The sequence below is a fragment of the Polyodon spathula genome, chromosome 12 (genome assembly GCF_017654505.1).
Source record: "Polyodon spathula isolate WHYD16114869_AA chromosome 12, ASM1765450v1, whole genome shotgun sequence".
Taxonomy (NCBI): domain Eukaryota; kingdom Metazoa; phylum Chordata; class Actinopteri; order Acipenseriformes; family Polyodontidae; genus Polyodon; species Polyodon spathula.
Genome location: NC_054545.1, coordinates 14,500,982 through 14,528,949, shown reverse-complemented (window position 1 = coordinate 14,528,949; position 27,968 = coordinate 14,500,982). Strand labels below are relative to the sequence as shown.

Below are 27,968 nucleotides of genomic sequence, written 5' to 3'. Positions count from 1 at the left end.
AAGAAATTGTTGTCCAAATGTTTAGATTAACCGAATAGATCCCATTTGTTAGTAAGTTTATACTACACTTTAGATAAGTGGCAAACTCTATCCCAGGTGAAGAATGAACATTTCTGCATACAATCCTTCACACCACTATGTGTCAGCCAGTTAACAAATGCTTTGACAAAGCTTTAGACTCATCCAGCTATACAGCAGCAATTTTTAGACTGCAGTATGTTGCTACAGAAAATGTAGTTATTGAAAAAGAATAACAATACAGAGAACATCAAACTTGTTTATATATATATATATATATTAATATATATATATATATATATATATATATATATATATATATATATATATATATATATATATATATATATTATTCTATATATATTTTATATAATATTTACTCAAAAAGATAATTCTAAACAGGAAAATATATACCTAAACGATCTGCTGCAACGCACTGCATCAATTATGTCGACTTTTACATGCAGTACATTCAGGTTTATCTCGACTGTTAAATGATTATTTTGTTCAATCTTATTTACACAACCCTCCGTAAACACTTGTATACCGGGTATATCCCACAATGCATATCTCTTGCAGTGTCCTCGCTCTAGGAGAGGGTTTGGAGTCTGTGGCTGTTGTTTCGTCACCAGTTAATGACGAGGTTAAAGTTGAACAGTTTAGTTTCCTGTAACATGCTATACGTGTGTTAAGCTGAGATCATCTGAAGAAAGTTGATCGCCCACAAACTGTTCAGTCTAAATCATGGTACTACTGGAAAACGACTCGGTAAGAATAATTTAATAAAATACAAATGGGTCCTGCTATGCTTTTATTAATCTTAAGTTTTATTTTTGGGAAGTGAAACTCAGACATTTATTTTTCAAAAGATGAATGATTCTTACTCAAAACCACTAATATACGTGTGTGTGTGTGTGTGTGTGTGTGTGTGTGTGTGTGTGTGTGTGTGATGTGTATATTGTGTATATATATATATATATATATATATATATATATATATATACAAACATGGTACCACATACGGACAACTATGACCTAAATTATTTACATGTTATTCATCAGTACTTAATTCGCCCCTTCTAATTTGTGGGACCCTATTAGAAAGAAATAAATATTAAAAATTTTTGACCATTACTCTTCTAATGAGAAGTGTAAAGTGTGTGTTTGTGTATATAAATATATATATATATATATATATATATATATATATAGATATATATATAATATATATATTTTACAATGTTTTGTGGCAATTGAAAACTTTTTTTTCAGTTCCTAATAATAATTATTTATAATTTGCAACACCCAGTTATGGGTCAATCTACAGGGACAAATAGATATCTATGTATCTGTTTGTCTATATATATATATATATATATATATATAGATATATATATATATATATATATATCGATATATATATAGCTAATCACAAAGTGTTTTTTTATATTTAAAACGTTTTTCTCATCCCAAATCTCGTGTGTCAAAAAATACATATGTACATATGAAACAAACCCATTAAAATAAATAAATAAAAATCTTGTTTTTATTACTATACCAAGTTTATTATTTTCTTTGGCTAAAGCTGGATTTGTGTTGGTGTCTGGGGACTGTGTCTGATGCCATGTCTTCGTCTTGCAGTTTTTGACAGAACTTACACGGTTGTTTCAGAGGTGTAGAACCAGTGGAAGTATTTACATCACACTAAAGAAATGTAAGTTCACAACCACAGAGAGAGGGTGGAGGGGGAGGGGTGGTTAAAGGGAACGTTTAAAGTATTTATCCAATGTAAGTCCCTGTACTGAAGCCAGGATGCAGTCTGGTTGTGCTATGCTGAGACCATTTATTCATCTTTTACTAACTGTGGGCCTATACATTTTTGATGTGTTTGAGTTCAGTTGAACTCCTACACTGTGTGGATGCATGCCGGTAGTGAATAACACTTTTTTTTTTTTGTCCTGTAGATGATGGTAGAACAAAACCTGTTCCCCGAAAAGGAAGCACAGAGACCTTTGATCCCGTGGACAACAAGTGCCTCCTCAGAGCAACAGATGGAAAAAAGAAGATTAGCACGGTTGTAAGTAAAAAAAATGCTTTTTGAGTTTGCAGTGCAGCTGGAAAGCACCGATTGAGACAGTCCCGGATCATTTCACTTTTATTTTTTTTAAACATATCTCTGTTGCTACTTTGAAGATAAATGGTCTCTCTCTTATTTCTAGGTTAGCTCCAAAGAAGTAATAAAATTCCAGATGGTAAGTGGTATATTTTTCTAGCATGTCATGTTTTATTTAAGGTTGAATTGCAACAACTCTGTATGGACAGATGTGTCATTGAGAGACTTTTCAGCACTGAAAAAAAAACAAAATAAAAATCCCATGGAAGACAAATAGTTTTTTAAGCTTAGAATGACAATGTACAGATATTCAACTTGAAGAATATGTTTGGCATTTTCTCAAGATTGTAATGTAGAAAAAAAAAATCTCAAAAAATGAAGGCAGTGCTATGGTGATTATGCACTGTGCAATATTGATTTCTACTAGTTGAATTGGAGCTGCACAAGCCAATTATCGAATGTTCAGATCGAGCTGACCACAGATGAGGATCATTGGTGTAGATCGGGCTAATTTACCATTCCCAGTGAAACAAGTGAAGAAACAGCTGCTTGGATTTGTATAGAATGCTGTTCTCCATAGAGCCTAAGAAAAGCAACAGTTCAAGCAGCTGTTTCTTCATTTCTTTCACTTTGAATGGCACCTGATTTCTGCGGAGAGCTCAATCTGAGTACATTTGGATTTCATAAACCGTACAATTTTGTTTATCCTTGTTTTTATAGGTGATTCTCTTCAATACTTCTCTAATCTCATTATTTCTTTCATATTTTTTGTAGGCTTACTCAAACCTGTTAAGAGCTCACATGGACGGATTGAAGAAGAAAGACAAAAAAAGCAAAACCAAGAAGACAAAGGCGACCCAGTGATGAGGCTGACTATTCTCTTCCTCATTTCTGAACAGTTCATCAACACTGACCGCCCCTCTCAACCCCCTGGACAATCCGCCTGAAATATGAGAAGGGTCCATAGCAACAATAGCTCCAAACACCTTGCTGGAGATATGCTGGTGTTTTGACAAGGCTTAAATCTTGGAGTTGCTTGTTAAACCATCTGCACGGTTTTACATTTTTGTTTAATATTAGTAATCCATTTTTAATGAATGAATCATATTTTCAGTGTTTAGAGGTGCTTGGGATCGCATTTTTTTCTTTTTTTTTTTTTTTTTGGTTTAGAAAACTTTTTTGCAAACTTGAAAGGAGGGAAACTGCTCAAGACTAGTGTTGCTATTGATTCTGAATTTGTCAGAGCAAAATCTACATCAGAATACATTTTGGAAGTAAAGCTGTGTTATTGTATGTTACAGTAGACCTCAAATATGTACACGAGAAACCAAGGGAAAAAAAAGGCTGAATATTAAGCTGCACACAAATCTTATTTATTTCTTATTCATACACAGCACCTTGTCCATCCTGTAATACTCCTCTTAATTAATACTTACAATACCATGGCTCTTACAAATATATCTTTAAAACTGGAGATTACTGTAATGTCTCAGATACAGGAGGATTTACAAAATGAGTTGGTTCCTTTGTAATTCTGCTGTCGGAAAAGCGGAGGAATGACATTTGGAGGGTGACTGCATCAAATGACTGTTTGGAAGGGTTAAATAACATTTGCTGTAACATTAAGAATGGTATAGTGCAACGTTTCCCTATGGAGAAAGTTATTGAACAGCATGCTTCAATTTGGTTAATTGTGGATTTCCTTTGCATCTTTACAAACTGTACAACAGTCTTTATTAACAACATACTAAGAATTAGGACCCGGCATGTCGTAGCTGCTTTAAGGGGAAGGCTTTTCGTTTCATTAGATTCTTTATAAAGATAAAAGAACAAAAACTTTTCAGTTGTCTTAAAAATGCATAGGTGGCACCTAGCTGGTTATAAAGGTGTTACAAAAATGCCATTCTCAACATTATCTTTTTTCACTTGTTTTGGATTCTCAAAATAAACCTTTTAGTTGACAATTAACATGCTGTTGTGTTTTACATATCTAATACCTTTTTTTTTTGTTATAAAACATCCACACTCCACATTCCAGTTGTGTTTATGCTGTTATCTCTTGTCAAAGTTATTTTCAGCCATTTCAGAAAGACAAAAATGCATTGAGAATCCACTGGATGTCATGTGTCCTATTCTGCGTTTTATGAAATTAAAAGGACATTAAGGAAGCTGTAGTATCCTATGGTCTTGCTTAATTTAGTATAGGATGAGTTGAAAGTAAAAATGGTTTTACAGGGTCAATTGCAATGAACTGGAGAACACAGTTCATGTTGGGTGTAAGCTAGTACAACAGTAACTGGGGATCATCCCTATATCACCTGAATGTAATATAAAGTGTCAGGTGGGAAACTTGAAATACTCCTGCAATGTGATCACTGATTGAAAATCCTTGTAGTTATTACCAGAAATCACATAGACACGTTGGTGGCAGCTACAGTATCAATAGTATTCAGGTCAGGTACATTTAAACCTACCTCTCTTTGTCAGCGCTTTGCTGCAAGTTGACCTCCTCTTCCTCAACCTCATTTTCAGCACCGAGCACCAAAACCAAGCAAGACAAAATGCTTTGACTGAAAAGGAAGAGTGATAAATAGAATCCTACATAATGTTTGTATTATTGATATTTTAAAGAATGGTATTTCAGTGTGATTACCATGCATCACGCAGGATGCTGTTGAGCAGGCCCATGTATGAAGTAAATATATAATTTGTCATATTGTGTTTTCATAGACTGAAAAACCTTTTTTATCAAGGTTTTATGAATTATAAGGTCATGAAAAGTAACCTTACCAGTAATGTCAATGGTTACTGTAAACATTAAGCATTACAATCTATATTTTACTGGGTCATTTGGCTACCCCTCCTGGAAATATATCATAATGTCAGCTTAGTCTCAGTGAGTAGAGGACACGCAGAGGTTAGAATAGCTTCATTAGAAAAATGTTTAAATAAAACCCATTTCTTACTGTATTGTTACTGTTACATCCATATTTGTGTTTGAAATATATCTGTATTGTATTATACTAATTACAATACAGCTTATTATCTGTTATGTTAATAAGAAACTAAAAAAACAATATACAATTAAAAAAAATAACATTTATGAAAGCCAGCTAATGTATTCTACATTATAAATACACTGTTTAGCTCATCTCTATGCCTTGATGTTATTTCAGTTGTATTTTAAAGAGCTGTATTTGCGCCAGTAAAAGATGCAAGCATTTATTTTCTACTCCTAGAAAACACCAAAAGCAAAAAACCTAAATCTGTCTCCAAGACACCTGACTGAAATATTACTCAAACACAAAATACAGATCTTCCTGAAGGAAGAACAATTTTACATTTGTGTCCTATTCACCAGGACCAGCTTGTAAATTGGCATTCTGAGAGACTGCAAGTGCTTCCATACTGTCCATCAATATGTAAACCCTGCTTGTAATCACGTGTGTTAAATTCATAGTAACTAACCCTCATTTTGTAACAGGTTTACAAGTAGACTTCCTGGGATCAGCACAGCTAGATCCAGGGAACTAAACCACTGACTTGTATTAACGGGATAACCACAGTGTTCTAGTGTGCAAGGTATGGGAAAATGTGTATACTGCAGCAGAGACCTTCCATGACAAATAACAGGTCTATGCCAAAAAGCACTGCTGTCCATCATGTCTACTTGTAAACCTGAAACTGAAATATTCTGTAATAATGTTCCTATTGCTGTTTTTAAAGCACCCTGTACTGTATATAAGAGCATTATAAACTGAATGCAGCTGTTACTTAAGCACCTTTGCAAACACAAAGTATTTGTTTTTCCTGCTCAAATGTCTACTAAAAATAATGTGACAAATAGTTCAGCTTCATGATATGTTCTGTAGAGTTGACTAGTTGAAACTTCCTTGCAAATACTGTAAGTGGTCTCCACAGGCACCCTTCTAGCAAGGCACTGTACAGTTCTGTTGGCTAAAAGGCGTTGGGTCTTTTCTCAAGCCGCTCTTTATTGGAGGCGACGGCGTTGGTTTGTTTGTTTCTTTCCTCCTCCTGGTAACCTTGCTTCATGATTCTAGTCACATATGTGAACAAGGCCTGGAAACAAGAAAACACATGTCTTTAAATTCATGCCAGTATGTTCATTAAAATCTCACAAAAGCAGAGGAAAGGAAAACATGTTCTATAAACATCATTAACAAATAATGAATTCAGGGAAAACTTGAGGAGTTTTAAAGAAAACATCCGCTGTTTTTCTGAGTGATGCAAAGGCACAAATACCTTGGCTCAGTTCAACAAATATTCTTTGTTTAAAGTAATGTTGCCGAAAGGATAACTAATGAAGTAGTTTCAGCACCTTATCCTGAAAAGTAATACAGGTCTGCAGTGTTGTAAGAGTAAAACTGAAAGCAGTAAATAAAAATAATAAAGGACAATCGTTGACTTTCAAAGAGAAGACATTTAGGTGTCCACTGTGCATTTGCTAACTGTAGTTTCTTATCAAGTTTACTTTAGTTACAGGAACCCTCTTATTAAATATGCAATGAAGAATTACTGCAATCAGTAGCACGAATACCATGTTTATTGTGTCTTTTTAAGGTAAACATTTTGAATGTGTTTTTAATATATATTTTTTTTATGTAGAACAGTGACTGACTGTAGTCAGTGCTTGTCCTTCACCTTTATTGAGCACAGCACAAAAAATTAAAGTCATGCAGCACTAGAAAAAAATCAGGTTAAAAAAATCTAATTCCATATATTAATTCAGCAAACTGTAGTAAATGAATACAAATGTGTGATTATATGAGTAACCACCAGGGGTCAGTGTACCCAAAGAAAGAAAAACCTAGGAGTAACTTTTGTGTTGCCATTAGCTGTTATGAGTAGGCTACATTTTCTAATATAAAGCACAATGTGGAGCTACAGTACCTTCCAAGCCTCCCCCACCTCTGGGGTCCACTTCTCCTTTAGAATTGGTTGAACAGCACAGATAAACTCTGTCCCCACATACTGAAAAATAAAGCAACAGCCTTATACTTCTGAAATAGAGAGCTGCCTCTGTTTATACATATATAGAAACACACTTCCTTCGAAGGATCTCAAAGATTACTGAAAGTGGCATTATACTATTTATGACTGAAGATGCTTAACTGATGTTTTTAAAATAAAAATACATACAGTAATAATTATCCAGACCCTAATGCACCGGTAGTATATTGTTTCCTTTGACCTGTTTGGAGTGGAATTTGTCCTCCAGGATCTTGACTGGACACCTCTGTATACAGCACTGTCATGGTGTGATGTGCATGCAGGCATGGTGTTAACCAGCCTGGCCTGGGGACAGCACAGGTGATGCCTCAGGATGTATAGGCATGTCATGGGCTCCTTCTTAAATGATTGTGATAGTTTATACAAACCTGCTATCGGCATCAACAGGGAATCTGGAACATTTGTAAATTCAAAGATCAGATTGGTGCACATTCCTACCCCATAATATTTTGGGGGAGCGTTGTATCGGTAGTGGCTTTTCCCCAGCTCCATGGCCAGCTGCACAAGACGCTCCGTCTGGTCAATCCTGGCCACGCTCTTCTCAATGAAAGACATCACTCTGAAACAGAACAGACACATGACCATTGCTGTTAGCAAAGGTTATGCAACTGCCTAAAACGGTTGTAGCTAAGAAAACAATTTCAGAAATCTTACCTGTTGTGCATTGGTTTTACAGGTCTCAAATGTGCAGTAAAGATGTATTAAGTTAAAGAAACCCCTGTTTAATAGCCTTGCTTTCAGGTAGTGATGAACTTCCTTGGTCATTTCTCATGGTGAGTGGCATTAACTGAGTAGCTACTCCCCTACTGACTGGCATGCTTTCAGTCTGCTACTCTAGAGGTGAAAATGCCTAGGAAATAGAGCTGAAAAAGACATCCTGAGAATAAGGCATAGAATTTGAGAACTATCTTTACCCTAGTGTAGTACCAGATATCATGTTTTAAAATGTTGAACTTAAGATTTGTTTCATACAAAAATGCCCATTTGAGACCTAACTAGTCTAAATGTGGAAGTGCACAAAATATTGGGTCGATGTCATTATACTGTTAGCTGCAATCACTTTAATTATTATAAGTCCTATGAAGAGATTAGATGATTGATGTACCTCTCGATTGCTGAAAAATTCCAAACTGTTACTGTCAGTAACTACCCATCTAGTTTAACAAAGAATGGGCTGAAAATGGTTGCTAATTCACAAACATGCCTTCTTTAATGTCCAAGGGGTAGACATGTATCATTCGAAGGACAGCTCTTATTATTGCACATTGCCCGTGAACCAACAGCTTGCTAGGTGACTGGTTAAGGTTTTGCAATTATACCGCAATGCGTGGTCTGTAGTTTACAAGCATGAAATAACTCTTGAAACCACAGCTTGAGAGGCAAAAGGTTGCTCTTAAATGGCTAAGAAAGGGAAATGATTTAATGATACCCAGCAAGTACAGTTGTGGTGTTTTACATGGGTCCTGGCCAATCGGAGTGCTTAGTTTATACAAGCCATTTTATAAAATTGTTATGGATCTCAAAACTGCAGGCAGTTTAATTTAGTGGCAGAGCAAAGCTTGATTCTAGAATCTGAAATTGAAACGAAACCTCAACTCACCTCAGCCCATGAGCCCTGAGCTCTTTGCTCGTCCTCAGCCTCTGAAGATCATCAACATCTCTGAAGAGGAAGAAGACGTCTTTACATTCTGGGTGTGTCTCAAACAACCTGTTTCCAAAACAACACAGAACTTTAGCATTTAGCCCCGTGAGGAGCACAGAGTTGTAACAGTCTGAATGAGGTCAATTAACTGAAGAACATTTAGGAAAGTGAGGAGGCCATTCGGCCCATCTGTGCTTGGCCAGGTCCTATTAGCTGATTAATCTCAAAATAAAATGCTTTAATACAGCCTTTGTTATTACACCTTTAAATTGTGTCACACCCTTTCAAAGCCTCTCTGTATAGTTAAAAGGTACATTAGGGACATATTAAAAGAAACAAAAAGTTAATGCAAGTGTGTTTGTTATTGATTGACACTATATTAAAAATAAATAGCAGTGCTTTCAAAAGGCTACAGTATGTAGAAATTGTTTCACAAATGCAGCTTTGTACTGTATAACATTTCCAGCAGCAAAACTGGGTGAATCACTCTGCTAGTAAAATAACAGGTGGGTTGAGGGCCACATTTAACATGTATGGCAGAGCTGTTAAAGGGAACCACCTCATTAGTAACTCAGTTAGATTACAAAGTGGCTTCACGCAAGGAAAATGCTGACCTACGAACCCATGGGCACAGCCAGGACAGATGGTTCTCAGTAATAATAATTCAGAGGAATGTGAGCTATACAATGCAGAACATTGATCACATCACAACAAGGATGTCAGCTTCTTTCAAATTCATGTGGTCTGCATAGAAACATTGGTGTCAGCTCAAGAACATCTCAATGCACTATAAATACTGTATTCCACACAAATGTACACATACACACACACACACACACACAGAGAGAGAGAGAGAGAGAGAGAGTATGTCTATACTTTGCTTGTAATATACAATACTTCCCTGATACTTAAATTGTATTGAATTAATAATAATAAAAAAAAAGAGTATCTGCATTGTAAAATACAACAGTGTATATTTTTGTGTGTTTATATCACTATAGGTAAATACAGTTTACTCCATCTAGGAAAGAAAACGTTTCAGAATATTAATATATTACTTAATCTTTCTGTACATATTTATTTATAAATTGCTACCCAAGCCTTCACTATGAATGGAGTATTTAAGTAATAGAGCAGAAGGAAGTAAATGTAACTTTACACTTATGAGAAACACATAATTTACTATTCTATCAACTCAGCACTCAAAGGCATCACTAGTCTTGAAGGTGTTTAGCGCATTATTTTTGAACTCCTGATACTGAAAATGAAAAAATGGATAAAAACATATCACACTACTATTACAAAATGTTTACTTTCATGTAGCACCAATTCTTTTTCATTTTCAGGAACACCAGTGCAAGAGCTATGGACCTACTGAAAGATGTAAAAAGACCTCCACTGTCAATTTGAGCCAATTTAAAGGTGTCATTTATTTGATCTAAAAAGAACTGTAATGCTTTTTGTGGGTTAGCTATACATAAAAATACACACTTTGGCATATATGTTGCTAAAAAAAAGTTGTACATATTGTCCCTCAAGTTGCTTGGCTGGCCCTCTACAATGACCCACACATTTGAGCCCCTAAATGTGATATAAAGCAACAATGTTCCATCATAGAACCTACTTTAAACACTGCCAGAAACTATCTTCTTAATTAGGTTCTTATTTCAGAATTTTCCTATAATAGGAAAAAATTAAGAATCATTTTCTCAAATAACATTGAAACATCTCATTGACTAATTATAACACTGACAAAATGATCATGCAGATGCACTGTGATAAACTTGCATAAGAGTACAGACATAGGAATAGATGCCTCCAGCAATGCATTTGTGAAATTGCACATAAAAAACTAAAACCGCCAGCCAAATTGAATAAGAAGTACTGTGATACAGAACAGATAGTATAGATGGAACAATGTGTGCTTTACAGTACTATTAAACAGTGCTTAGTAATAGTGCAGACAGAAATGCACTGGGCTGAAATCGCATTCATTGTAATAGTGCAGACAGAAATGCACTGGGCTGAAATCACATTCATAGTAATAGTGCTGACAGAAATGCACTGGGCTGAAATCACATTCATAGTAATAGTGCAGACAGAAATGCACTGGGCTGAAATCACATTCATAGTAATAGTGCTGACAGAAATGCACTGGGCTGAAATCAAATTCACAGTAATAGTGCAGACAGAAATGCACTGGGCTGAAATCACATTCATAGTAATAGTGCTGACAGAAATTCACTGGGCTGAAATCACATTCATAGTAATAGTGCTGACAGAAATTCACTGGGCTGAAATCGCATTCATAGTAATAGTGCTGACAAAAATGCACTGGGCTGATATTACATTCATAGTAATAGTGCAGACAGAAATGCACTGGGCTGAAATCAAATTCACAGTAATAGTGCTGACAGAAATGCACTGGGCTGAAATCACATTCATCAGCCACCAGATGGGTATAATCACATAGGGGATACACAATGGTTCTAAGTGGGTAATAAAAAAAAAAAAGATCAGTGAGTGTAAAGAGGCAGACATATATACTAAGGGGCAGAGTCTATAGTATTTTATTTTTATGCCTCATATTATGAATCATTTACCTTTTATGATGGATTTATTTAAGTAATTTATTTCTGTTAAAACTGTCTGCTGTCAAAAAATAAATAAAAAATACAGGAGCTACTCATTGAAATTGCAAATGAACTACACTTTCAAACCCCCACATGTGTAAATAGGACACAGAATGAAGGACATTTTGATCTAGCTCTGCAACAGTAATGACCATTGACCACATTGATACAGTATTCCATCCTGCCATTATAGTGCAACTAGAATGTTATGCTACTTCAGTGACTATCCAGGATACTATCATTATCATAGACAATTAAAAACCTCAGTATATCAAAAACCAGCTGACTGATATAATTATTTATATAGTTCAAGTTTTCAACCTGGAAATATCAAGCGATCAATTAATATAGCAGGCTCTCAATGTTGATGAATGGGAAACTCACAGTAACTCCACTACAAAATGTATTCATCCAAAAAAGTTTCAGCAGTGTTAAACGAAATAAATCGAGACACTGTCTGAATGCATATTTTAAAAGCACAGTGCAATTTGTAAGAAACCCATTTTCATTTTAAAACAAGAGGTGGGGCCCGATCTTCGCGGAATCCCCTCGCCAAATTTATGCCTCGCAGAAAGAGTGCTTTGGCACAAAATGAGAGATATTCCAAAACGGCACAAAGCAGTTGTGTGCCATTTGAATATAGCAGTTTTTTGAGCAATTCACAAATCTGTTTGTGCCTCGCAAAACCGTCTGCGCATTCACTACCAATATAGCAACTGCACACAACAGCCAAGCGAGAATGCAGAGTGATGGACAGTCACCATTAGTAATGGCATTACCCCGACAAGCGGCTAATATTGGTGTTGCCACAGTATGTACCGATATGACAGCAGATGAGACCACACAATATATAGTGCACACATACATACGGACCACTCAAATACACAATTGGATCCATAGCGAGTTTTCAAATTAATGTACTGATAACGACACTGTTTTATTGAATACGGGCATCACGAGGAAATACTATATAGGTTTCTTTAAAGGCCAGCTGATCCGACATATCTGTATGTTTTTGAAGTAAAATAAAAAAAGGGCTTTGGTCTTTTTTTCTGCATTATTTTTTATATATAGTCGTGCCGTTACAAAGTCTACTGTGGTAGCGCACTCTCTGATTTGTAAATGTAATGAGGTCATTCACCTGCAAAGTAAACATCAATCAAGCATTTTTATATACACAATACACAGAAATGCATTATGTTATTCATTCTACTCACCCATTTGAACTTCATGATTAAGCCCAGTTTGTAAGGTTTTGAGTGTCGTCGGAATGGATTTTTTTCGTTATGCCATTTTTTTTGTAAGAATCATAATTAATTCCAAATACGCTCCTAAAATGTTAATTGTAGCCTACTATGACTTCTCAATAAATGAACAGACTCTATCTAATCAGCAACATCGACATTCAGCAGACTGGACAGCTGCATAAAAACCGCCAGAAATTAGTTAACAGAACCGTTTGTCCCGCCTCAACAAACTTATGATTGGAATGCTGCAGAGAAAATACAGGTCTTTGATTGGTTGATCGTATCACCGGTCTGATTTTAGGAAAACGTTAGCTACAGCTGCCTACCCCTCACCCATAATGCACAGCTACCTATGGAATAGCCAAGTAAAACAATGGGCCTCAAGATGGGTGTATGACGTATTTATACAATTAATTTACAGATGTATGGCAACACACAGCAAAGGTAACAGGCAGGACCCCCCTCCCCTCTTCATCTTTCTCTCAATCTACATTTCCATACTTTGATGGTACACGTTGGGTGCCGATATGTCTGTGAAGCAGTGAAGAACACATATAAGTGTATATGTAAACATACTACCGCTGTCCATCATACCAATACATTGATAAAATACATAACCGATCCGCCCAACCAGGGGTGTTGGGGTTCTGTACTATTGCACATTTGTACTTTTCTACCCAACTCCAGAGTGGACTGTTACTCTGACACTATTTGAGCCAGTGGTGCGCAGCTATTGGCACTAGTGCATTTCAATTATCGCGCAGATATTGGTATATTCAGACGAATTAGGGCTTTCGCCCATTTCAAATTTGATTGCGCTTAGTGCATATTAAATGTCCAACTAGAATACATTTGCATCTCATGTTTCTATTTACCGATGTATTACAATATGCTAATATGACTGTATTAAAGGAACAGAAAGGCGGCAGTATGCTGGACAGTGGTGAGTGCATGTTTCCACGCTCGTCTGTTGGTCATGGGAAAACGCTATAAACGTCACTATGATATCCACATGATATATATATATATATATATATATATATATATATATATATATATATATATATATATATATATATATATATAATGGAAACAAAAAAAGAGGCTTATTGCTTGTATGTTTTTGCCGCAAATTGACTATGGTGATGCAGTATATAGGTTTGCATCACCATCAACTTTAGGTAAACTGGACTCGCTATATCATGCAGCATTGAGGTACATTACAAATACAAGATTTAATATTCATCATTGTGTATTATACGATTTGGTAGGCTGGACTTCTTTGGCTTTGCACAGGTTGAAGCACTGGTATATTCTGGTGTATAAGGCTATTCAATGTAAATTATATGAATATACTTATTTAAATGAAAACCTTATAGCTTCCCATAATAACCATAGTCTCAGATCTCTTTTTTTTTGCATTTTAAAATCCCAAATGTGAGTACTGAGGCTGGTAAAGGATCATTTGCTTATGATGCCCCATGGTCCTGGAACGAGTTCCAGTCCAAACTAAAGCTGCAGACCCAGATATCTTTATTGCAATTTAAGAGTAAACCGCATGATTTCGTGACTGAGAGTTGTAATTGTTTTAAATAGTTGACTACTTTTGTGTATTTTGATTATTGTTTTAAATGTGATTTGCCTGTGTCTTAATTGTATTTTATTGTGTATTGTTCTCCGATTGACTTGTTGCTACCTGTATATATAAATTATATATCCAGGCATTGACTGTTGATCTACTAAAAACTTTTTTTTTTTCAAAAAATAGCAAGATATTGCATAGTCGGCAACCAGTTTGGGGTCATACAAGTACTAATATATTTGTGCACAGTTTTTGCAAGGGCTTTGTTGGGCACACAAGCCATCGTCTTATATATTATACATTATAAAACAACGACTCGTGTGTCTAGAAAAAAAAAAACTGGTTATGAACCGGTCAAGGTGGCGGGACACGGCTGACTGGGTGATCCCCATTGTATCACCTGCTACCTTCTGGAAGGTCCCAATAGCCAGGATACACATACAGACAGACACTACCAATTGCTCAGACAAGGCATGGCTGCGCAGGTTTGTTCTAGCCAGGTCATCATGCAGCATGTGGCATAGATGAGTCGAGACGACACCTGGACATGATTTGCTCATTGCTGAGCTCCTCATATGTGTGTCGAGGCCAATGCATCCTTTCAGCATATCTTCGCCTATGTCAGGGTTGCTGTTGCTGGGTGTGACGTGCATCATTCACATCCACATGTCGACGGACACGCTGCATGCTACCCACATTTCCCATTGTTGCCTATTTGTAGTCAGTGCTGGAATGGTAGTGTGAGCGGAGTTAATGCAGTCCTTTTACAATCCTTATTCTGCGCATCACAAACCTGGTTTTGTGCTTGGCGCATACCTTTGAACTAGGATTCTAGGATCACGCATATTGTTGGCCACTCCCCCCATATTGTGCGATGCATACATTTTATTTCTGCACAGGGCAGAATGGATTGTGACGCATAAAAGGACATTTCGAATATGGCAACGTGGCACAATTTTGGCACAACGGCCATTTGCGACGCGCATACCCCTCTGCGCGGTGCGCAAACCTTTCAAATATCGGGCCCGAGGAGGAAATCTGGTACTACACTTTTAAAGAAATCTCTCTTTCCAAACCTTGCTTTGAGACAGCCCTGCACGTCCTGGGTCATTTCACCAGGAGGGTAAAATTGTCCCCATCTCTTCACTCATTTGAGACTTCAAATCTATGAGCTTTGTGAAAATATGATAATTTCCAAAATAGCCCCACCCAACCCTGAGAAGGATTGAAAGTGGAAACGATGGCAGCGGACTCTGAGATCCATTGTTGATATTTCTTGGACAATACTGTGTTATCTTTTACATTGACATGCAGCTGGAGGCTGGTTGTTTAGGCATGATTTACAGTGCTGTATGGATTCAAAAAACCATTACAACACTTTGCTGGAGGGGTCCCCTCGTGGCTTACCTGGTAAAAGCACAGCCTCACGGCGTGCAGGGTGAGTCATACAGGGTGAGTCATACAGGGCAGCGCAGGATGCCAGTCTTTACTGGGAGAGTTGCACTGGCACTGGTGCTCCAATGGGCTAAGGACTGGCAGGGACTGTTTCTCCTCATCTCGTTGGTCGTCGACACCCACTGAACTTTTTGGGTCAATGGATCTAAATATTTTCTATTGTTTGAATCATTAACTACAGAAACCTCCCTGGCATTCATACATTTTTACAGACAGACTCAAGAGGCTCACATGTACAGTTTGAATGTTTATGACCTTGGCTTGATCTGGTGACCTTGGTGGCATTTAGTTCAACTGAACGGACCCCTTTGTGTTTGAAAACTATGCAAATAGACAAACACAAATTGGTATTTACCTGAAGAGAAAAATGTCAAATTGGCTCCTAGTCCTGCATTGGAAATTCCGGTATATTTAGAGGTCCTGAAATATTGCATGAATATGCATAGTTTACGCCTACATTTATGTATATAAAAAAAAACAAAAAAAAAACAGATGGATGTATTCCATAGCAAAGGAGATACAGTTGGCCTGAACCACCATATGTTCAAATTAGTTGATTGCTGAGAACAGGTGTACTAGCTGGCATCTTGGTAACAGAGAATGGCACAAAACCCTCTGGAGAGATTTCAATTTTCATCTAATCATCAGCTGTTAGGAGCTTAACAGTGTCTACACTATCCTCCCCTCTTTCAGAGGAGTTAAGCATGAGATTGCTTCTTGGTTTATTTGTCCGCAACCTTTCCTCCATCATTATTAATAGCTTTACTGCGACTTCTGCCTGGCTTAATCATTACAGTTTAGCCATGTGAAACAGCAATGTCAACACACTTCTCCAGTAAAATCTGAATAAAGAAAACCACAGCTTTTGTCATCCATCTATTTCATTGGGTTAGACATAGCAGCATATTGCTTGTGGATTCTCACAGATTCAGTAGCAGTGACCATACATACACATTTCCCTTCGTGGTTTAGGTATAACTTTTATAAGGTGAAGAAAAGGTCATATTACTGAAATGTGATATGTAGATTTGCCACATGGTGCTCCATATTGTCACAGCCTCCTCTGTGGTCAACAGGGAACAATTTAAGTCCCTGAAGTAAAGTTGCATTAACACATTGTCTAATAGACAGCACTTGGTGCTGTAACAAGTCTTCATCATAGACAGCATGCTAACCTTGAATGCACTTTGTATGCATTGACTATGCTAACAAGAGTGATGCCACTGCATTTTAAATCGTTTATTGCCAGCAATCCAGAATTCCACCAGGCCAGGGCAGAGAAGATGCTCAGCTGCTCACAACCCCTTGACAGGAAAGGATGTTGGGATTATTTAAAGCCAGTATAAGCCACTTTAAAAAGCAAATTAATTAAAAACTGTGGAATGGGGAGAAACAGGAAGTTGTTATAATGTGAAGTACGTCAGAGAGAAACTCTGCTCATAATTTTCAGTGCCAACTTGAGCTCACTGGGCTCTTGGCTCGCAATGTCTGCTGTAATGATGAGAAATAGTTGATTTTTGCCTCCCTAACTTCACACTGCCAGGACGTGACCATGCACTCCCCTGCCTGAATGGCACACCCTGCACACCACACCACCTTTACCACGTGAGCCACTCGGAGCCCCCCTCAAATAAATGTCATTATTTGTCCTATTGTTTAGTCATATCAGTAATGTTTTTATAGAGCAAATAACATCAATGATGCATACATATTTAAAAAAAAAAAAAAAAAAAAAAAAACATTAGTTACTGTGATATTACCACCTGATAACACAATGATAACAGCAGTGAAAAAACATATAGGTGAGCAAAGCTGATGTGTGGTTTCTACACACACGCACACACACACACACAAATCATGTCTTAACTTTGTTGTCTGAAGCAGAAAGTAGTAAATGTGGAAAAGAAGTGTCAAGAAATTGCTATTCAGATTTTCAAAGGAATGAAAATTGCAGTCCACTGTACAAGAGTGCTAAACTTTAGATAAACCATAAGATTGGATGTGACTGATTAGGCTCATACTAAAACACTGACTGAACTCCAACAGGAGTTACTGTTGCATCTGTCACACATTTAAACACTACACATGCTAGAAATGGTACTAGGTAATTTTAGTGCCCAGTTTAAGTAAAGTCATTTATCCATGGTTCAACACTTTTGTGTCCATAGGAGGAATTTACAGGAGACGAGGGGGACATGTCCCCCTCACTTTTTCAACAATGGGGAAATGTCCACCTCACATTGCAGCAGTACTATTTTTATTTCTAAGTACTTTATTTGCATAAATCACACAATGTATTATGGGAGAGCTCAAGCAAAGGGAAAAAAGAAGAGCCTGGCAAAGAACTGATTTATTTCTCTTTGCCTTGAAATTTCTCAATCATGACAATACTTCCGATGTCTATGGTCTAGAGTACTGTACAGATATTTTCTATTTGAACATTGAGGTCTTACGTTTGTATTAGTCAGTTTACCTTTCAAGTGTAACGTATTCCCATAAAACGCAATGCTTTTTATAATATAAAATGTTGTCTCTGTGGCCTGTCTCTATTGTGTTTTTTATTTTTTATTACCCTCCATTTAATTTTTTTTTATTGAAACCCAGCGGGGAAGCCTTTTTGTGTCAGCAGGTTGCTGAAGGAAAGGCATGCTATTATATAAAAATCATCTAAAAATGAAAGAAGCTATATTCTGGGATACGACTGTGCGAATGACATTGACGCAGAGGAAATATTTATCAATCTGATCCAGCTGCTCTGGTCTCTGCCTACCTCCCCAGATGGATAAAACGCCAACTTGTCACTTCAAAAAGAGGTGGTTTTAATTATTCCATTTGGGTTCCTCTGGCATTCACAAAAGATGCCCGAAGGCCAATGTTTCCTAATTGTTTTCCAAGGTTGGCACTGATAACATCAGATACAAGAAGTATAACTGAAAGAAATGTAGCAACATCTTTTGACAAGAAGTCTTTCTCCATGTCTTAATGTACAGTGAAGTGAACCGGGGTATCATCGCTGGCCTTTGCAGCCAGTCTCTCAGAGAGGACATACATTTTGTATTAAAAACTGAATATAATGTTCTGTCTTAGAAGTGGAAGGCACTGAGAGACAGTAATAAAAATGTTTTGAATTTTAGTCACAGCAGTGGAATTAAACTGAAGTAGAGTTTCATTGTTTATATCCTGACAATCTCTGGTTACTCCCTTTTAATTGAACAAAACAGTTTAAAACTGTAGAGCCTAGGCCTTCAAATTTGCATGTTTTGAATCCATAATATCTAAATAAACCGAAAAAAAAATCAACCTATGCCAGAGTTTCTTAAACTAGGTGTTGGGAGACCCTGGAGGGTCAAGAAATAATCCTAATCATGCATAAGCAAACCTGTACCAAATGCATGGTTAAAATGCATTGTAGCAGCAGGTCTTCAAAGAAAACAGACATTGCATTTTGAAACTTGCCATACTAGGGTATGTGTTTTTGTTTTATAATTCATGTAGTTCCTGTTTTTTCAATGAAAACTCAAGGTTTTGGTTTTTTTTTTTATTTTTATATAGCTCCTTTCATAGTAGACCACCATCACAAAACCCTGTGAAATAAAATAAATAAATGAAATTTAACATCTCAACTGCAAGATGGAGCACAAGAAAGTTAAAAAACTTGCTTAGGGTCACACAGTGAGCTAGTCATTGGCGGAATTTGAACCAGTGACTGCGTGGTTATAAACCCACAACTTTAACTGCTGGACCACAATGCTCCCACTGCCATGCATTGTTGTGGTTCACTACCTTTGAAACTAGCATGTTGGGAATTTGATCTCCCTCAGGATAGTGTATGATGTCTCCCACAATAGATTGTAATCTCAGCCCATTGAACTGAATGGAAAGGCAAGGGCTGAATTCAAACCGCAAGCCATACTGTTCAAAGACGAAAGTCTTACCATTCAACTAAAGAGCGAGCTCTGTAGTCGAGAGGTAAGTACGTATCTAATGCTGAGGTCTGTATTATAAACTCATCAGCCACTAGGAGATCCATTATATTCTCTTCCCACTCGATCAAAGTGCATATTCACCTCGGCTCAGGGAGTTTCAACACAAGGCTTGTCACCATCACCACTCACCGCTCCCAGCATCAGTACCGTTTAGAGAATCATTTATCTCACAATCCAGCATACTGTACATGCAACAACTTTTATGCAAATAACTTATTTCAACCACAAGGGCCAAGATTCTTTTCCATAGGGCACCACTGTAATAGATTGGCATTTCAGTATTATTGACTCAGTGGCACCTAGGGGGAGATCCATTACAACAGCACATAACACTAGATTGAGCAAGCCTGCTGTTTTAGGATCATTTGACTGTGTGGGTCAAATCTTGATGTGGTTCATTTTAGACAGGCAACTGTAAAAAGCAATATAATTATTTCTATATCTGGTTATTGTATAAATCATATAAATATTAAACATAATGACTTGAATGACCCTTTTTTGTATCAAACATGCATAGCTATAACAGGTTTAAGCAATCCAGCATGCTTGACCAATAAATGAAAGGAATTAATAATTGCATAGGCTTAGGCAAAGAAAATAAAAGACAAAGGATTATCCAAAAAAATAATAAAATAAATAAAAATAACCCTTTTTAAAAAAAAAAAAAAAAAAAAAAAAATTAAAAATGTATATGTGACATGACGTTCTGTAGATGGCGCGGGTTGATTCTAGAGCAGTGTTAAAGCAGGCTGATTCTATAGTAGTATAAACCAACCCCCCCCAAGACTTTTGCACAGCTGTTTTATCTTACTATCATCTGGATGAGTACCGGCTGATTAACTATGGGGCTGGGAGAGCTATATTGCTGCAGGCTTAGTTAGGTCACATATTTGGAATAGCTGTATTTTACATACAAGCGTCCGAAATGTCTTTTTATCAGACAGTTTGCTTTGTATCTGATAGTTTTTCGCCTTAAGATTGACAATGTTTGAGCGAGGTAGCCGCTAATACAAACTGTTAAAAAGAATGTTTTTGGGATTCCCACGCATATCGTTTTAGAATAAGGACTCCACCTAGACTGAATAAGTGTGAAGCGTCTCCTAATGGTCACATTAAGCTTGCACAGATGTGAGTGACTGGTCACATAAGCAAGAATGGAAATAAGAGGGAAAGACATGTAATAAGAAAAGCACAAACAAAGAAAAACACTTCTGAAACCTTGCAGTGCAAACAGCCCTCTAGTGGTTTTCTTGGTAACTTTTTTGTAACTGTTTATTATGGGAAGGCAGGGTATTTGAGTGTTCTTTCGTCTGACTTTGATTTACACACAGAGAAGATATTTCTTTGATTACGCACAACATTGCTTTTGACTGTGGAACCAAAACCTGACATTTATAAACATTTGCTACACTGCTATATTTTGTTAAGGAGCGCTTACCCAATTTGTGTTTTATTCTAAATATCTTTACTTTTCACATCACATAAATAATACATTGTCTATTCAACAGAATATGTCAAATGTTTCTGTTGTCATAATTTCATCCATTAATTTTGCATTCATGTTTGGAGCATTGACTGAATTCTGTAGTAATGTCATTTATTTTGTACCATTACTGAGTTCTGATCAGGGTCTGTTTTCAATCTTAAACAAGACTATAGTGCAGGAGTTTATCCAATTGGGATGGGTAGTAGAAAATCTTTAAAAAACCTGGTCAGACTTTCAAATGAGGGTCAGAAATTAAGAGCAGTGCAAGCCATTCGTGCAAAGGGTGGGTCATTTCAATGTTGATAGCTTGCAAATAAAGTTAACCAGACACATCCACAATAAAACTATGTGCAAAGTGAACATTCATTTAATCTTTTGACAAACAACATTTGTTCAACTATCATACAACATTACTTAATTCAGCCATGCGTAACCCAGTGTCACATCTTTACAGTAAACATACTCCAACAACTAGAAAAAGTGCACATTCATAATTCAATTTAAACTACTGTAAAAATGAAAAATTAAATTAGGTGCATTCAATTACAGAACATAATAATATGGTATGAAATGCACATTTGATTATATATTTGTATTATTGTTTTGTATATATATATAAACTATTACTTTATAAGGTATGATTATTATTATTTTTTTTAACGGCAATAAAACAATGTTAAACCCTCAGTATAGCCGACAGGTAGCAGGCAGTCTACCATGATGGTCGATCTGGTTCTGGGGAAGCCTCAGCATTCATACCCCGCCGCTTTCAAAGCATATTCCACTCCAGCATGTAATTGCCAAGGCTTAATTTACCACTTACCTTACAAACATAATGATGCCAACTTTGGCGATGTCCTCTTGGATCAGTTTCCACGATTCTTTGATCAGTTCGATCTGGTGATCCGTTAAAGTCGGAGCAGAAGCTTCCTCTTCATTCGGATCTTTTGACGGTTTAGAGGCTAGACCCAGTCCCGATACTGCACAGCCCATTCTCAAATCAACTTGAATTCACAACAGGACCCAGCGAGCATAAAGAAATTTACCTTGTGAACTCGAAATGAGATGTTTCGACTGCGGCGTATCTAACGTAGTCTCCAATTTGAGTTATTCCTATTACACTTCAAAATGCATTAATATTCCTCTAGATTGATTATTATTTCAGCTCTATGATTTGCTCGTCGATAACAGCGGCAATGCCTAGCTTGCAGTGGGTGCATGCATTTCAAACTGACAGTCTATTAATAGAGGTACAATCCCACATAGAAGAGGGGGTGTGGTGAAGCATATTTATTCCTCCAAAAAATGCATAGGAAACACATTGTGGAAGCAACTTGTAATTGTGTTTAACTGTAACTTATGTGAAGACTTTGAAATCCAGGTAAGTAAAAAAATAAACAAATAAATAAACAAAAATACACCAAGACAAGAAAAAATTAAGGCGATTCCTAATACTTAAACACAAGCTAATTCGCAGTTATTATTATTATGAATTAATCATTCAGCAGACTCTTTTAGTGTTATCCAATGCGACTCAGTCAGAGATTAGGAGGTGAACGATGCATCTGCTACAGAGTCACTTACAATAGTACGATGGCTGTGCAAATGCTGTGTTATTTATTTAATTCGTAAGGCCCACACGCAATTTAATCTCCCCAAGGGAAATTGGCAGCTGTATTAACTTCAAGGTCCGCTTCGTCGCGGGGTAATGGACTGACAAAACACATCTGGACTCAAAATTTTACGTTACAGAACACCACGCGCAGTGATTTTTGTTAAATAACTTACTCTCAAACTGGTAAACTCATTTTAATTTGTTATTCTCACTCCTTCGAAAATTAAGTTTAAAGAGATTCCTAAAACACAACAGAATGTCGCAAGATTACAAATATAGCCGTTCAAAATGTTTCCAGACATTGATATTCTGATTTAAATTAATCACTTGAAGCTGTTCAGAGAAAATAAATATGTGGATGCCGATATTATAACCTACAAATTAACTGTAAAGTACTTTTCACGTTCTTGTCAACATGACTCCAGTTGTACGCATGTTCCAGCACAACCGCTTGTATTAGTATTACGTCACATATTGGATTCTGTTTTTAAAATGAAGGGTGCCTCCTTGAGAGAACATTGATATAGCTGCAGAACGTTTTTGGAACTGATTTTTTCTTTTTGGTTAGTATGGCAGATGGAAAGCTCAGCTAAACCCGCCTGTCGTCTGCTTTTCTGGCCTCTTAAAATGAGACTTGATTACATCAGATCATTCACCGAAGTGACAGGTTTGAAAAGCGGGCAGACTAACGGCTTATACTAGATTCAGTTATGTTGTTTAAACCAGCATTTGACCCTTGAAATGTCAATTATATACTAAAAGAATAAATTATGTTTATTTTGCACAGTGGAATCTCAAAGGAAAGTTAAGTGGCTGGAGGGTAAACCCAGTTGTACAACATTGCAAGCTACATTAAACAAGCTTGTATTAAAATCATCAATTCTTATTTGACCAGACAAGCATCAAGTGGGATTCGTTTGTCTCCATTGCTGCACAAACATTGATGGGAACAGTTTTTTCTTTCATTGTTTTAATTAATGTGTTGCCATGTTTTATACAAGGGTATTTATTCCTTATTTCCGATATGAGTCGCATACTTTATCTCTGGACTATCATTGTTTCTACTTACAGTATACTTCTGTTAAATGTGAATGGACTTTCAGATTATGTAACCCATACAAAGTATCTAATTACTGCATCATGTCATTTGTTTCTCAGTCACACATTAAAATGCATAGACACTGACTTTTCCAAATAATTGGGAATGTTATTTTCCTCTCCACTACCACAGGAGAAATCAATTAAAGCACAAATTATTTTTACATTACCTAATTGATTAATTAAAGGGTTTACACACACATTGTTTCACACATTATATATAAAATGTATGACTAGATCTATGACAGTGCACAATTTATATTGTCGGCAACATTCTCATACATACATAAGCAGAAGTCTGTCAGTACTAGAACCCAAAAAATAAAATAAGGATTGCTAAAATGTAATAGCAAATTAATTGCAACCTCCCCAGAGTTGAAACGACCTACACACAGTGCAAAAGTAAAACTGAGCCAGAGTCAGTTCTGCAAAGTGTATGACAATAACTCTAGTACTTCCACTTTATGCGTTTATTAAATAATAACATTGTTAATAAAAGTCTGTTCCTTGTAATGCCAAGGAACAGTGATTCTTCAAATAAACATTTATTAATTTTTCTAATAAATAATGATCAAATTATTACCCTGTCCCTCACCAGAAAACATTTTGAAAAGTCGTGGAGTTTGGAATTGGATATTATGTTCTTGTTGCAGTAATATGAAGAATGTTCGAGTAGTCCTTGTCATATGACATAGTTTATCCGAGGGGAAACTAGGGATTCCATGGATAAGGAGGGAAAAATCATCAGGGACTATATCTGTGCTACAGAGACCCCTGATGACTAATGGGCTTGAGCAAACACTTGAAGGGCTGGCTTTGTCCTTTCCAACATCAGCTGTCACACTCCTGGTTGTGAAGAGGGGATTGGTTTGGTGGTGGTATGTGAGGAAGAGAGAAGAGGGAACATACTATCCACAGATATGAAGTATGAGCTTAATATCACTTATTTGATCATTTCCAGAGCAGCACCATTTCATCATGCCGGTAACCCACACAGCAGAGCCTTGTCTGTACAATACAAGTGGCAGACATCCCTTATGCTTATTGATACTTAGTGATAGTATGAACAAGTAAAATAACTACAGGTGTAAGCAACTGACAGCTTATGTTGTGATGCTTGTTTCCCAAGCTGACGTTAGTTCTGAAACCACTTAACTGTGTTTTGATGTATTGCTTCTGTGAGCAGATCAGTCTGTGTTCAAACGAGCATGGCATTTCAATTTTTTTTTAATTTATTTATTGATGGCATGAAATGCTAATGAAGAGTTTCGTGGGTGTTTGTGTCCATGAATGCTGCTTTGGTTCTGCATATTTATTATATTTAATTTAAGTGTATCTGCATCAGGACAGAAGCCCTGCTGGTGTAACTAGTGTGTGGGGGGATTTTGGTCTCTTAAATGTGTGCAACAACGCTTTGAACTGCTGCTTCTTGTCTCTGGGTCTCTTTCCTGTCGGTAACAGCTTGGGCCACGACGCTACCCTGGCACAGTATCATTACTGATCTCAGTCAGTGTAATGTGTCTCTGACTATAGAAAAAATAAGCTTACTGAATAAAATATGTGCATGTTTTGGGGTAGTCTGTGTTTAAGAGCTGTGGTGCCAGGACCAGCTCTGCTATGCAGCGTTCAAATTCCCTCCCCAGCATAATCAGACGTGATGTGTTGAAGGTTTGGAAGAGGGCTTATTTTTTTGTATCAGGCTTTTGTTTGAATCTATTTCTGTAGGAAATACTTTTGTAAAACAGGCCAAAGAAAAGTTTTGACAGCTGCATGTTTTTATACATTGTTCCGCAGTATTCTGTGCTGTGTTGTTGCTCACAATTACAATATATGTACTGTAATAATGCTAGTATGTTTTGATGTGTTGAGGTGTGCGAGTGTCATGTCTGTTTTAAAATGGAGTGCAGCCGGCCTGTCCTTTAACACAGCATGCATGTATGTATATATCTATATGCAAAAATATTACATTGAGGCCCATGATTTTGCATCTGTTACATTATTTAGGTCATCATAATTAATAATACTGTTATGTTCCAGTATATAAACGATCATGTATTTTCTTTTGGAAAATGATCAGACCCAGTTTTGTTGTGTACAGCGCTGAACTGAACTGCTTCTGATTGCTCTGTATGCCTGTATTTACGTAAAACAAGCCTATTTCATGTATAAATAATATCCACCAAAAAAGCCACAGTATCAAGGCTCTGCTGTCATATTTTCTGTTTGGTGTTGAACGCATGCTGTTTTATTTCTGGGTGTTTGGGTTTGTTTTTGTATCTAGCAATAGCCAACATGTGTAAGCAAGCGTGCTCAATGCCACCCTTCTTTCAGTTTGTAAAAGCGTACCTGCACAAAATAAGCACACTGGCTCACACTGGGGAAGAAGCTAAATTACTGATTATTCATATAATAGATTTGATTGGTCAACCAGTGGAACAGTGTGTGTGTGTGTGTATATATATATATATATATATATATATATATATATATATATATATATATATATATATATATAACACACACACACTGATTGACCAATCAAATCTATTATATGAATAATCAGTAATTTAGCTACTCTCTTAAAAAGGGAATACAAGTTTAGCTAAAATGCATGTGGTGGCATTGTCAAATTATTCTTATCCATAGCCAGTCATACTACCGGAACAGGGATATTGACAGTGATCAATTTCTTGAATCAGTGTATTGTAGTGGAGATATATTGCTGCTGTTTTGGAATCTGACAGAAATTTACAAAAAATGTGATCACATGCATCAGCTTTGACAATTTTTTGGCAAACAGATTTGAACCACGTGGTGCTCTATTTATAATTAATTATACTTTCACAACTACAACTTCATACTGTAAGCTAATGTATAAACCATCTGCTCATATTTTGTGTGATTCTACTGTAGATCTCATTTAATATGGTGCATGTTTCCAACCTTTGGTTACATTTTTAATTTACCTTCAGCACAAATCAATGTACATTAGTTTGGTTTATAATTATTTGTATAATGCTTCTAGTGTGACATTACCTTGCTTTCTCATTAGTATGCACCTTAAGCTCATTGCAAACTGGCCATCTTTAAAAACAGAGGTCTGGGTTAGTAATATGAGAACAGACAACTAGAATTAAAGAAATGACTTGGTCTAGCTCACAAACATGGTGAATGTGAAAGCAACACTGCAGGTGTGTTTCCATTTGTCGGGTCTAGACGCATTCTTCTTGGGCAGTTCAGCTTACTTGTAGTTCAATATAAACCTGTGCTACAAAGTGAAAACTACAGCATATCTCGTTTATATGTATACCAAAAATGAAATCAGTCAGAAGATGACTACTTTGCAAACCTAATAGGAGGTTAATCTACACTTTTTTGGGGATGGACCAGAATGAATGCAAGGTTTCAGAGTGCAGTTTTCAAGGTAGAGCAGTAAGCTAGTTTACCAACTCTGGAGGCAGAGGGTTTCAATCTGTCTCAATTCACATTAGTAGGGGTCTAAACTAGTTTTGCACAAGCTGATATAATTAGGAATTAAGAGAGAGGAAGCTGTTGGAACCATATGCGGCTGTAACCAGTGCCATTGTCTTTAAAGTCACAAATATGTATTGGTGTATTAAATACAAAACTGAGCTGTGTTTATGCAGCTTTTCAGCAGGACATTAGGCAAGAATCTAAATAAATGTTAGTGGAAGCAACCAAGTTAAAATTATGTGATTAAGTGCACATGCTTCAGTCATAGTCACTCAAGCATGTCATGGCCAAGGATGAATGATCAAGTGATTAAAAAGAAACCAAAAACATTTAGTCGAAAATAATTGTGTTATAATTGGGATAAGTTTCTTTTGAGGCTCAGTGTAGTTTTGCAGTCATAAAAGGATATTCAAAAAGGTTCATAGTCTAGTGACAATGTTCAGGGTTACCTTGGATGCTAGTCATAGAAACACAGATATTGGATAAGAAATTCTTTCTTGCCTATTCTGATGAATCTCAACCTGCAGAAACCCAATTACAGGTAAGTATGGCATTGTGTATAGTGCTTACAGAGGCAAGAAAAACAAA

At 36.6% G+C, this 27,968-nt stretch overlaps 2 protein-coding genes across 2 annotated transcripts; one reads left to right on the top strand and one right to left on the bottom strand.

The window, feature by feature from the left end:
* The first annotated feature begins 673 nt into the window (after nucleotides 1-673).
* On the top strand, nucleotides 674-4,099 carry srp14 (signal recognition particle 14). The gene is made up of 5 exons (XM_041267290.1): nucleotides 674-786; nucleotides 1,660-1,732; nucleotides 1,983-2,095; nucleotides 2,238-2,270; nucleotides 2,906-4,099. The coding sequence occupies exons 1-5, from the start codon at nucleotides 763-765 to the stop codon at nucleotides 2,993-2,995; spliced, it is 333 nt and encodes a 110-aa protein (XP_041123224.1). The 5' UTR covers nucleotides 674-762; the 3' UTR covers nucleotides 2,996-4,099.
* A 90-nt stretch (nucleotides 4,100-4,189) lies between these two features.
* On the bottom strand, nucleotides 4,190-23,252 carry LOC121325005 (neuroglobin-1-like). Its single transcript, XM_041267289.1, has 5 exons — nucleotides 22,017-23,252; nucleotides 8,763-8,870; nucleotides 7,601-7,721; nucleotides 7,043-7,123; nucleotides 4,190-6,211 (listed from the first exon to the last, which is right to left on the bottom strand). Exons 1-5 carry the CDS (start codon nucleotides 22,184-22,186, stop codon nucleotides 6,089-6,091), a joined length of 603 nt encoding a protein of 200 aa, XP_041123223.1. The 5' UTR covers nucleotides 22,187-23,252; the 3' UTR covers nucleotides 4,190-6,088.
* Nucleotides 23,253-27,968: the final 4,716 nt, after the last annotated feature.